Here is a 12,957-nt window from a genome sequence, read left to right as displayed (position 1 = left end):
TGAACATCTGTTAACTATTTTAAGTACAAAATTTTAATGTTATCCCTGGGTAAAAGTAATATTGAAATTCCAAATTCCAACTGTAGGCTTTTGGTGTGGCATTGAACTGAACAAACCTCACGGCAAGAATGATGGTTCAGTTGGAGGGGTCCAGTACTTCAGTTGTCTCCCCAGATATGGCATATTTGCCCCACCAACCAGAGTGCAGAGGTGAGTAATGATATCATTTTATGTCTGTGTCACAAAACGTTTTCTCACTTCCTCTCCAATGGGAAACAAAATTCTGAACAAACCAAAGAGGAAAAACAATTATTCCTGCTGCTGGGGAGGTGGTAGATCCCCTTGGTTCTGAGACTAGGTTGTTGAAAGAGTACTAGTATGTCCCAGTACCAGTGCTATATAAACAGGAAGCATACCCAGGTGGCTGTTTCAGCAACCTCACAAATCTAAAAATATTTCATTCCATCCCATTGCCTCTATATCAAGTGATTAAATTTAGGGACGTAACTAATTCAGTAGATGCTTTTGAAAGCTCTCATTTTTAGGGCCAAATCCTGATACTGTGAGCAGAATTCAAGTACAAGGATTCTGCCTGTGGATGCTACATAGCTTCCTGGTGGGTATAGATCTCACCAGTTGGATCACAACCACTACCATTGGGCTTGGGGTAAGGAATACCAGAGATAACCCTGTGCTCTCTAGCCATGTGTGCTTTTGATCGGTGGAGGAGCACAATGCCTGTGTCTAGTTACCATGACTGACATACCCATTCTCTTCTCCACTTCCCCTTTTTCTTCTCCTTCTAGTATGGCAGACCATCACAGAGTGATGCCCTACAGCATAAAAGATGATGCATAGTTTCCCCCTTTCTACTGTTGCGTTATAACACGCAGAGGAATCAGAACTCTATCTGTAGCCTTTAGATGTTTGTGTGTGTGTGTGTGTGTGTGTGCTTTCATCCTGCACCTTCAGTAAGACTTAAGATGTCTCCTGAGTTTTCTTGATCTTGAGCATACTGCAGCTTTTCTGTATCCTTAGATACACACATGCAACATTTTATATTACTAGCTGTCGGTTGACAAAAGACTTTCTGTAGTAATGTATACAAGGAAGAGGTAAGGCCTCTGGGACTCTGAACTCTGCATTTACTGACTTGTGGGCAAGTAAAAGCTCAATCTATTTAGGATGAAAATTTAACCAGCATGGTGGGGAGGACTCAACCCTAAATTAATCCAACATATTAAGTCTTTTGAAAAACCTTGCAACAGATCTGTAGCCAAAGTAGCCCAGCAATATATTTCTTAAAGTTGAAATTAAACAATTTTAATTTGTGAGACTTAACCCATTATCTCACTTTAGGTTAACAGGTTCCTTAGACTCCCTCACAGAAGTTTCAACGGGTAAAATGAATCATTCTTTCCCAGGTAAGAATCTGAGACGTGGGTCTGGTGTTTTTTGGATAGCCTGTAGAACATTTCCAGAAATTGCAGCTTCCTGGACATGCCACCCAGGTTCTTTGAATGGCCAAAGCAAAACAGACTTTTAGAGCAACCCAGATGCCCCAAGATGCATTGCTATTTGACTTCTCCCTCCTTTACTGACATTGACTGTCCAGTCACTGTCTGCAAGCAGGATTGGAGTTAGGAGACTGACATGCTATCAGTTCCTTCAATTGCAAAAATGGAGGAAATAATAGCATCAGGTATCGGAATGTAACCCATCAATCCAGTGAATAAAAATGAATTTACTTCCTTGACCAGTTCTTTTGGTCCCTATTTATACATACTGGGGTTTTTGCTTGTACTAAAAAACAAAACAAAACCCTGGCTTCGGAATGGACTTACTGCAATAAATGGATATTTTCCCCTTTGTCTACTGTTAACTTAGAAAGTTGTCTTATAAAGCTCTGGGTACTTTTTATGCACTCAATTTTATTATATAAAATACAAGGCACTTTGGCCCAACGGATAGGGTGCTAGGCTGGGACTTGGGAGCCAGGAGTTATTTTCCTGTCATGGCCCCAGACCTGCTGTGTGCCCCTGGGCAAGTGAACTTCCCCTCTTTCTGCGTCTGTTTACGCTGTAAGCTCTTTGGGGCAGAAACTGTGCCTTAATATGTATTTTCACAGTGCGTGGCATGATAGGGCCCTGCGCTCCATTGCTACCATAGTACTCTTTTTACTGATGATAATTAAAATTCTTGCCAAAAATGTTACCATCTAATACAAAAAGAAAACAAAACAGAGGGCAGTGGGGGGCACAGACGGGATTGTTGAGATCAGAATAGGGATGATTCACAGATAATTTGGGTTTGATACAGAGCTAGTGAATTATTTATGAAAAATTGGCATTTTTTCTAAACAAATTTTGTTATGGAAGTTGTTTCAAAATTTTGATTTATTTATTTCTACCTACCCCGTGTTCCTCTTCCTCCTCAAAATTCTTGAACATTTATTGGTTGTTATGGAATTTTTCACAACAAAATACTTACCATTTCCCAAGCAGCTGTAGTTAGGAGTGGTGGGGAGGGTGCTTAGCAAACGAGATGGGAGCAAAGAAAGCGGTTGTGCACGTTTTATTTTTAAATCAAGCAGCTTAGTCACCTTATTTATTCACTTTCTCCTGTAGGTTTTAGACGAAGTTTAAGTACAACTTCTGCATCTTCACAGAAGGAGATAAACAGGAGAAACTCCTTTGTCAAGTGAGTGTTTGTTTAAATATGTATTAACTGTGCAAAACTGGGCAGCTGTAGTTTAGAATCACTAAAAGAAGCCTAATTTCTTTCTCTAACTAGATCTAGAAGCTCGATGCTGCGGCGTAGTTGGAGCAACACCACTACGACTAACACTGAGGGACCTGTGAAACTACATGAGGGTTCTCAGGTCCTTCTAACCAGCTCTAATGAGATGGGCACAATTAGATACATTGGCCCTACTGACTTTGCACCAGGGATATGGCTTGGACTTGAACTCAGAAGTGCCAAGGGAAAGAATGATGGATCTGTGGGTGACAAGCGCTACTTCACCTGTAAGACAAACCATGGAGTCTTAGTTCGGCCTAGTAGAGTAACCTATCGTGGGATTAATGGAGCAAAACTTGTGGATGATATTTGTTGAACCAGAATGCTTACAAGCTGTGCATCAAGTGCTAGTGCAATGATATATAAGCATTAAACCACATACAATAACCCCAACATCATCTGCACGGATACTGACTGAAATTTTATCTAAACTATTAAACCTGCTTTTTTTGGTAATATATCTCTTCAGGCTCTAACCACCTCAGAATCATAATAAGAAGTGGAAATCATATGCCCCTCTCTCCTATTTTGACACAGTCCCTGCCTGTGAGTTTCTTGTAAAAGCATTCTGGGTTTGATACTGTATTATTTGAATAATGTCCCACTCTGAGAAGGCCAGTATATCTGACATTCTTTTAAGTTGCTTTGTGATTCAGTGTATTTGGAAGGTTTTCTTCCATGTACTAATGAACTGATACATCATTCTCCTGCCTTCTCATAACAAAGGAGATTGTTAAATGAGTCACATTAGTCTATGCAGTATTGGTCCCAGGATATTAGAGACAAGGGTGAGTGCCAGAATATATCTTTTATTGGACCAACTTCTGTTGGGGAGTGGGGAGACAAGCTTTTGAGTATGCAGAGCTCTTTTTCTTCTTCTTCTTCCCAGAGCTGAAGAAGAGCTCTGTATAGCTTGAAAGCTTCTCTCTCACCAACAGTAGTTGGTCCAGGGAAAAATATTCCTCCTCCACCTTGTTTCTCACATTAGTCTGTTTACTAGACACTTTGTCCATCTCCCTGTGAGCTAGTAGTAATAAGCAGGAGAAATTACTCTTTAAAAAAAAAAAAAATCAGTTGTGAAACCATTAAGTATTTTATCATTCATAAAAAACCCATCTCAAAAAAACCCACACGGGGCTAATGGAAAAACTGTAATTGGAAGAATTTGCTGCTACCGTGCTATGCCAGTGAACAGCATGAATGAAACAGAAAAAAGACTGTAAAAAGCACAAATACGCTGTTTCTGGTTTGCACTTTTCTCTGTGTGGATTTGTAAAAAGACAGCAGCATGCAAGATGCACTTTTGAAAATATAATGCACTTTCATCTCTCTTCTCTGGAGAGCTTTCCCCCATTGTTTGAAGAAATTCTTTTGTTTGCTGTCGCTGCAGGCTACAATCATCAACATGTTTCAATGCATATGGATAGAACTTAGGTTCACCTCACATAGTACTTGCATCAAAGTCCTTTTTATGTACTGTCTGCAGGAGGTACTATGCAGTATATGTATATTTTTAAAGCAAACATTATTCAGTTTTTACTTTGTTTGCATTTTATATATTTCTTCATTGTCCTTCAGAGCACAGTTTCTTCTTTGCTACATTTGCCATTTATAAAATTCAAAAATTGCCTATGAATCTTTTTAGATGTAGCATGGTAACACTCCTATTTTGATTATTTGGCTGCAACATGATTTGTCTCAGCCTTTTTAAATAAACTCAGCGTTTTTAGAATTTGTTTCATATACATCTTGAACAGCTAAAATACATAACATGTTTAGCATGTATTAACTATCTTTCTTAGTGCAAGTATACAGGTTTCAGAATATCTCAAACAGTAAAATGGTTTGACACTTCTGAATGAGCTGTTTGTTGCATTTCACTTAGTTGAGAAATGTACCGTGCTTTAAATTACATTTGTAGCATCCTATTTTTAGACTGACTTTGTGCAGCTTATACAATGTATTTTAAATATGGCTATTTTTCCTGGACTATTAAAAAGGGCTGCATATTGTATTCTGATCTATGGACGTTTTTAACTGAAGATAAAAATTGTAAATTTTTGAATGTACACATTTTATTATAAACTGTCTAAATTATAGCTTTGTATTTGAAGTTAGCAAGGTTCTGAACATCTGTATGTCCAACAGCTGTTTCTTCCATGTTTTATATCTATAGGTATCTTTTTTTCTGTAATTAACACAGTATTCACCGATCTTTGATTTATTAATGCCCATTCTTTTAAAGATCATTTGCTTTTGGGGGAGCGTGTCACAAAATGATTGTCCTTTTTTCCCTTACAAATTATGTAAATAGGACAGAGAAATGGCAACTCTAATATATAAACAGGTTTTATATCTTCGTGCAGTTTATCATATTGCTGTATGGTATAGAATTGCAAGCTGCCTAACAAAGTGTATACATCACTTAAACTGGTCTTGTTTTTCTCTCCCTCCACCCGTTTTGGATAGTGCAATGTCGGTAATAACTTTCTGGTCTCAGCAGTGGCCTAGGCCCTAGACGTTCCTGATTTTTAATTCCAGATCTGCCTTGCCTCAGTAAGTGTGCTTGGGCAGGTTATTTGTCCACTCTTTTCATTGCTAATGAGGATAATGTTCAGGTGCCATAGTTCATCTATGCAAAGGCACAGCTACTCCTGGTTCCCACTCTTGGAGGGCCTTGCTTTCCTGTTCTTTGTGCCAAAAATGATCAGCAGGGGGATAGTTAATCTCTCTGCAGTGTCAAGGCTGAAGGCGGGTGATGACAGGAAGGCTGAGATCGAACCTGGCTCTAATTTTTAGGCATGTCACTTGCCCTATTGTGCTCTATTTCCCAGTCTACAATCAGGGGATGATATTTAACCTTTTCTAAAGCAATAGGAAATCTTCAGCCAAAAGCTCTCCCGTGGTATACAAGTGTCAATCATGGCTCTGATGGTATTCCTATATGACCTTGAGTGAGTCATTTAACCTCACTATCTGATCTTTATCGGTTTGGGCTTGAATAGCTTTTTTCCCACAACTTTGTCAGTCCTGTTGCCACTAGAAAAAAACCACCATGAACTTTAAAACACATTTACTTTGCTAAATCGCCCCTGCAGCTAGCCTGAAAGGAGCTTCACGTGACTTGCTCTGATTTTTAGGTAGGAGTTGAAATATTATGTGAAGTTACTTCTAAGCCTCGTGATGACAATAGTTCATCCTCGGATTACAAGCCGGGGTGATGTCCTGCAAATGAACTGATGTTGAGATAATTATGGCAGAGATTTCAATATATAACCCAACAGCTGGAGTTAGTTTGTCATTTTATTTATATTCATGCCATTTGGTTCACTACACTTGTTTACAATACAAATACACTATTCAATACAAAATACTCAATGACCATATATTAGTATGTCTTTTAATATCCCTGAAGTGCATAGGCCCTTCCTGTATACATAGTGTTGCATAAGCTGCTGTACCTGTGGTAGACATTCTAATGAAGCATTGTTACAGACCAGAAAAGCTGGATGCAGATACTCTCCTTTGAGGAATATGGGGTAGGCAACACGTGATGTCTTTTATCCCTGTAAAGGATTTTTATACTACTAGTTTTTCAAGGTTTTTTTTACTAAGCTGATGGTGTCAGCTTTAGGCCAGGCTTGCAAAAATCAAACTCTTCTTAAGAGACAATAGACTAATCCTGTCATGCATTGTAGAAATGAGACCACAGAGGCTTCTATGACAACGCACCACCTTTGTCCAGACACAGAAAGGGAAGCGGGTGGTGCTACAGTTGGATGCGCCACTTGACTGGTTCATTACAGGCTGAAGCCATCACCATTTTTAAACTGAAGTCAGCTACCCGAAACAAACTGTGGGGCCTCAAGTAAACTTGCCCATGAGCTCCCGGCCAGTCCCAGCACGACATGGGGCAACCTAAACGCAGATGGAGGCCATTGCCCTGTACTTCCTGGCCCATGTCCCCCTCTCACACTGCCCTACCCCCTTCCTTTCCCTGTTGTAATTCATCTTAGAGCTGCCTGAATGTACAACTCTGATGAGGTACATAGGTCGGGGCAGGGGTAAGGCTCAGCAGGAATCATCTCATTCCCCCTTACACACACAGGTTAGCACCCACCTAGAACCTGAAATTCTACACGAAACCACTACTGCCTAGGTCTAGTCCACATGGGCTTTAACCAGTTTGTGTTACATGTCCTACAGCTATGCTGTAGTTATTTTTCCATCAGACTACGTGTCTTATAGGCTGTCGTGCTACCCACATTTCACTGTAGCATAAAGGTAGCTACATATGATATCCAAATGAAGACATTTACAATGAGATAGTATTTCCCCCCCATGTGGGCCTTGTGATTCTACTATAAACTATGTACATGAACATTTTATATAACTGTTACTCCAAGACACGCTGACTTTTAAAATATTGGTTCTGGACAAAAGTTTGTTACAAGTGTAAAATAGCTTCTAGTGTTTTAGATGGGACCCCCTGGAGACATGACATGTCAAAGTGCTCCAATCATGTGAGCTCACATGATCAGGCATTTAAAACGGAGCCTGCTTGACGCAAGCCCTCAATTTCCCCCTCTACATACAAACCTCCCCTCCCACACACACGTTCGTGGGACAAGTCTGCTTTTGTTTTTGGTATACAGCTGGAGTAACCAGTGAAAAGACTGTGGAATTATGCGAATCCTACAGCATTAGGCTTATGAACACTGAATAGCATCAGAGCCTCCAAGGGAGACTTTGGGCGGGCGGGGGGGAAATAGCTAAAATAAAAGACTTTTTAAAAAAACCCTGAAATATCCATCAATCAGTGCACGACCATGCAGACACTGAGCTGTTTTTCATCCCATTCACGTGTTCTAACTTCATCCCTCCTCCCTTGTAGTTCTATGTGGTAACAAACCAGGCTGCTCTGAAGTTGCCCTTCCCACCTGCTAGGAAAGAACTTGTTATGCATGTCTTGAGCCATTGCATTTTTAATTCCTTGTCTGAACTGATTTCTGCAGATCATTTCACAAAGCAGAGCAGTGATAATCCAAGTGAAGGAGAGCTATTACCACACCATATTGCAACCCCTTTAGACAAGACTATTATCATTAAAAATGTAAAGTGAACAGGCACTGTGCAATTCTGGGAGTGTGAAATGCTATTTTAGCCACAGAGCAAACAGGCAGCAGCAGGGAGAAGTTTCCTTTCATTACCACACTACCGGGGTTAGTGTGCAGGGATTAAAACCCTGATCCTGCAAACACATTGTCAGCGAGACTACGGAGAGGCTTACAATTAAGCAATGAGTTTAAAAGCATGAATGCAACTCTGATGGGGGGTGGGTGTATATGTGTAGCACAGGGCAGAATATGATCCACACAGTGCTAAGCTGGAGGTCATTGTCACTGGCCCATGCAGAATACTGAACTGCACAAGAAGGGGGGAGTGGGCATGCGATGAGCTGGGTTACATTTTGTATTAGAAATAAGCCACAACTACATGTTCTGAACGCCTCAATTCCAGAAGCATGTCAGTAGCTGAATTCAGACCTACCTCTGTGGTTCCATGTCTGCACTGGCTCCAAAACTACAAAAGCAGCTCATTTCTGGTCATGTTGTGGATGTGTCTGAAACTGATTATGCAAGATGATGGAAACCCCATGAGAAATGCCAACTCAGATTTCTGACATTTGGGCCAAAATCTCATGCTAAAATCTTGCTCCACACCATTCAACCTCAGCTCTAAACCTAGTCTTGATTCAACAGATCCTAAGCCCAGTGGCACGCTGAACACCACTGTCCTAGTCCAAAGCACTTTGCACAGAGACTATCAAAAGGAAGATTTCATTAGAACTATCTGAGGTTTGTGCCTCTTTGAAGATCTCATCCTACGCTACAGTCTCACCACGTATGGGAGAAGAAAATATTGTCAGCAAATCTGAATTACAATTCCTCATTTTCCACTGACCAAAACATGCTGTTCATGTGGGCCAGCTGTAAATGGTAGCAATGGTTTTAGCTCTCATTGTGAGCCTCATACATGTAAGCTGACCCCCCCCCCCACAATAAAATTATAGATGCACACCACAAGCCAGAGGCAGAAAAGCACTCAGTATGTCTCCATGCTCTCCCCCTGAATGGGGAGAAGGAAAAAAAGCTATCCAGGCATTTGTTCATCTTCCTTTGCTGATGATGTAAGGGGTCTTTTTTTTTTTTTTTTTTTTTTAAATGCTACTTTTAACAGAAGCAATTGGAAAACTAACAGGAACTGTGGAGTTGCAGGGTCAGGCAGTCCCAGGTCTGTAGCTCAATATGCTTGAAACTGACAGTCACAGTTTATTAAGATTTCAGCTATGCTCCTTTAAGACCATACAACTACACAGGCTAGGTTCTGCCCTCAGCTATACATGCTGGTAGAGCAGTAAAAACTCAGAGCGGTTTCTTGCCTTGAAAGGAGTGAGAGAAAGCAAAAAGCTTTCCCTTGGGATCTGCTTGAAAAAAATTCATTTGGACCCTTTTTGAAAAAGGAAAAGAAAGCTGAAATGTCTAAAGAAAATTTCAGTTCCACATGGATAATATTGCAGTGCAAACAGCCTTGATGGTACACAGTAAAGCTCAGTCATTGTTCTCCCATGGAACACATTGTCTTTCCTGAGACAGTAGAAGAGTTCTTCACTTCTTGTAGTAGCAAGAGTAGTGTGAATGCAACAGTGCTAAGCTAGATGGAATGGCAGCCCTGTTCCAGTGTCTGTAAGCCAGTCACTCCTCTAGTGGCTGGTCTACCGCGAGGATTAGACACCCCAATATCCTTTTAGCTCAAGTGGAAGAGGCCTCTGTATTTGCCACAGACGGTCCTGAGTTCTGGCCCCCACTACAGCCATGAAATCCATGCAGCCATGACACGCGACATACCAGTAGCAGATGAGTGAAGTCCAAAGCACCCACAGAATCATTACAGTTCACAATTCAGACCTGCTAACATAAGCCTCATTAAAAAAAAAAAAGTTTGATGCACAATTTCAACATTACGCTACTAAGACGTCAGCATTATTTACCAGAGGGGTGGGGGAAGGCAGAGCAGGGACAAGAACTTCACTTTAAAGATGGGGGTCTCAGGTCATAGTCGTCAGATTTGGATCCTTCTCTGACACCCCAAAGCCTGGAGTGTTTTGATCTGGGGCTCTGGTTTCTTTCGTTAGAGATTTTACTGCAAAGTTTGGATCCAGGACTGGATGCTGAACCACTCCCCCAAAGTTAAAGGTCTTGGATCCAGACCCATCTCTTCTATATTCCTTTGCTGCTGCTCTGATAGACCTATTTCTATGGAAATAGACACCGTGTATTTTAGACAGCACTGCTGCTTCAGCAGCCCCAGCGGAATATATTGTAAATTATTAATGTACATCTGAATTCAATTCTTATGTGTATATTGTAACAACACACGTTTCATGCACAAGGTGTACGGAATGCAGCAGTGCAGCTTTGGGTTTTTAACGGACTAGCATACAAGAATTCTGTTAAAGGAACGAGGGTAATGAACCCTTGAAATGCAGACACTGCCTAGAATCAGATGGGGGTACAAAGTCAAGCCTTCTGGTTGGAGTTGTTAGTAAAGGGCATTTCAGACCTTTGTATTTCCATCTACTGGTGACTTCTCACTGTAAAGGCCTTTTAACGTCTCTCTCACACAAGACTGGCCCTGTAAAATTCCACCTGAATTCCACTGAACAACAAGAAGTTCCTGTAGAACCCGGTGTTTCCTTTCTGTAGCACAGAAAGAATTTTAAAGGGCCAGTACCGTCCTTGGCTTTGGGTCTGAAAAAAATATAAATCCTCCTCCTTGTGCACTTCATTCTCTTCCTCTGCAGTTAGTTAACTTCCCATCTTACTCACAAACCAGACAGTGTGACTGGCATCTTTCCATTGCCCTGCCAATGATACTGTAATTACTGCATATTCAAGGGCTGGTGCAGACTATGTTACAGCAGTAATGCAACTTGGGAATGTTCCCTGGTGTCTTCATTCAAAGATGTTTTATCCTTTTTGTTTTGAATAAATGGTTCTTTCCCAAGCCACCTCAAACCTCTGCCATCCATAGGGGATTTCAAGTGTCCCATTCCACAGCAACCAGCAGCTTGGCAAGGAAAACCCCAAACATGAAATACTCAGGCAGTGAAACCGGACCTTACATTTAAGCGGAGCATACACAATTGAGAAGAAGCGCACAGGGAAGGGCACGACACAACAATGACCATGCATATATGTTTATGCAACCGAAAGCTGGGCCTTGCAGTTAACGTTAATATCCCCCCTTTCTCGTAGTAGTAGTAGCAGAGGCTCCGATGAGTTGAAGCTTCTTGGGTTATCTGAAAACACGGCTTCAAAGGGTGGCACTTTAGAGCTAGTTGGCACATAATGAAAGTTAGCGTTGTCTGCTCTCTCTTGGATGACAAGGACGATACTCTCCAAGCTCAAGAGCCACACAGAATGAGAGTCAAGAGTGCAGAGGGCTCTCAAGGCCCCTGATGGGCTACGTGGCTCTTGTTTCTAAGGCCAGAGTCCTCATAATTGCTAGCGCAAGGTGGGGCAGAGGCTTCCAGGGGTAAGCCCTGCTGTTGGTATCCATAGTTGACGTTCCCACAGGGGAAGTGGCGGAGCCTAAAGAGAGGCACTTCTTTCACACTGGCTGTTAGTGAAGATGGTTCTAAGAGCAGAGAGGAGCCTGGCAGCCTGCTAGTCACACCACCAGGCCCCACAGTACAGTTTCCTTCGTGCCCCAAATTCTCCCTCTCGGACACCTCTTTCTCCAGCAGAGAATTGTTTTTGATGACAGGCTTCTCTGCAAACCAGGAGCCATATGTTGGATTCCAGAGATTGGTGGGCTTATTTCTGGACCCCCTGCCTTTCTGAAGGTCAGAAGCCGGGGTGGACTGCGCATAGGCCATGTTGATGTGTCCCGCTTCTAGGGCTGGTCGCACATTAACAGGGACCAGAGGCTCGGGGGCTGCCACTTTTGCCAAAGGTTTTCCAGCTGTGATGGCTGAAGGCAGAGGGGGTGGAGAAGGCAGGGCCTGCTTGTCACCGTCTCTCTTTTGGTGTGGGGAGATCACCAGAGGAGGGATTGCTTTGGGGTCTTCTGGGCGCATTGGAACCTTCTCCTCCTCCTCAATGGATGGGCCATATTCCACAGGTAAAGCGGTGGTGATGACATCAGGATCCTAGAGGGGAGAACAATGAGATTCTTTCAAACTCTTGCCACTGCTGATATTCAGGCATTGTTGCCAATTGCCTCCTGTTTATAATAATTGTCCTGTAGCCAAAGAGCATCTTTTGCCACAGAGGAGCCCAAACTTTATAAAAGGAATCTCAGGGAAATGCAACTACCACTGGGGTAGAACGTGACAGCTTTTTTACCAGCACAGAGAAACACAGCACGTTACTTTAATTTAGTGAAGAATTCCCATGTGCAACTGAAACTGCAGGGAGAAAGTTGGGATGATACAGATTGGAACACAGAGTTCATAACATTCTTTTTTAGTCCAGAAGCAGTTACAGCTGTGAAAATATAGCAGCAATGTGGTGCAGGGTGGAGACTCAGGCATGCAGGGTAACATTTTCAAAAGCACCTAAGCCATTTAGGAGCATAAGCCTTAGGAGTCGGGCGCCTAAGTAATTTCGGCGTTTCAATGGGACTTAGGCACTTTTGAAAATGTTACCCAGAAAGTTGTAAAAGTGTGGGAAGCTGGTCAACTGCTTACTAGTAATAGACAACCAAAAAACCAAACACAAAACCTGGAGTTAACATCTCCACTTGAGGATCTAAAAGCACCTATCAAAAATTAATGGATTAAACCTCACAATGTTCCCTCTAATTTTTCCCATCCATGTGCAGAATGAATTTTGTTATGTGCGCCAATATGAAGGTGATGTGTGGCGGGGATGGGGCCAAGGGGTTCGCAGTGTGGGAGGGGGCTCAGTGCTGGGGCAGAGGGATGGAGTACAGGGGGGGGTGAGGGTTCCAGCTGGGGGTGCGGGCTCTGGGGTGGGGCTGGGGGGGATGAAGGATTCAGGGCGCGGGAGGGGGCTCCAGGCTGGGGCAGGGGGTTAGAGTTTGGGAGGGGGTAAGGGTTCCGGCTGGGGGAGGGAGGCATCTCCCCGCCGC

The 12,957-nt window shown here is 42.4% G+C and overlaps 2 protein-coding genes across 2 annotated transcripts in view; one reads left to right on the top strand and one right to left on the bottom strand.

The window, feature by feature from the left end:
* CLIP4 (CAP-Gly domain containing linker protein family member 4) overlaps positions 1-3,634 on the top strand; it is a 42,152-nt gene extending 38,518 nt beyond the window's left edge. The window contains exons 14-17 of the mRNA XM_026649586.1: positions 87-210; positions 1,360-1,424; positions 2,628-2,700; positions 2,794-3,634. Of these exons, the coding sequence (XP_026505371.1) occupies positions 87-210; positions 1,360-1,424; positions 2,628-2,700; positions 2,794-3,115 (584 nt within the window). The 3' untranslated portion in view covers positions 3,116-3,634. The remainder of the gene's footprint in view (positions 1-86; positions 211-1,359; positions 1,425-2,627; positions 2,701-2,793) is intronic.
* Positions 3,635-9,034: 5,400 nt separating this feature from the next.
* The window catches only part of ALK (ALK receptor tyrosine kinase), a 561,137-nt gene continuing 557,214 nt past the window's right edge, over positions 9,035-12,957 (bottom strand). The window contains exon 29 of the mRNA XM_026649582.2: positions 9,035-12,013. Within this exon, the coding sequence (XP_026505367.1) occupies positions 11,309-12,013 (705 nt within the window). The 3' untranslated portion in view covers positions 9,035-11,308. The remainder of the gene's footprint in view (positions 12,014-12,957) is intronic.

Source organism: Terrapene carolina, unplaced genomic scaffold, assembly GCF_002925995.2.
Source record: "Terrapene carolina triunguis isolate 2854851 unplaced genomic scaffold, T_m_triunguis-2.0 Scaffold85, whole genome shotgun sequence".
Lineage (NCBI taxonomy): Eukaryota > Metazoa > Chordata > Testudines > Emydidae > Terrapene > Terrapene triunguis.
The sequence above is the reverse complement of the archived record's forward strand: the minus strand, read 5'-3'. Positions and strand labels throughout refer to the sequence as shown.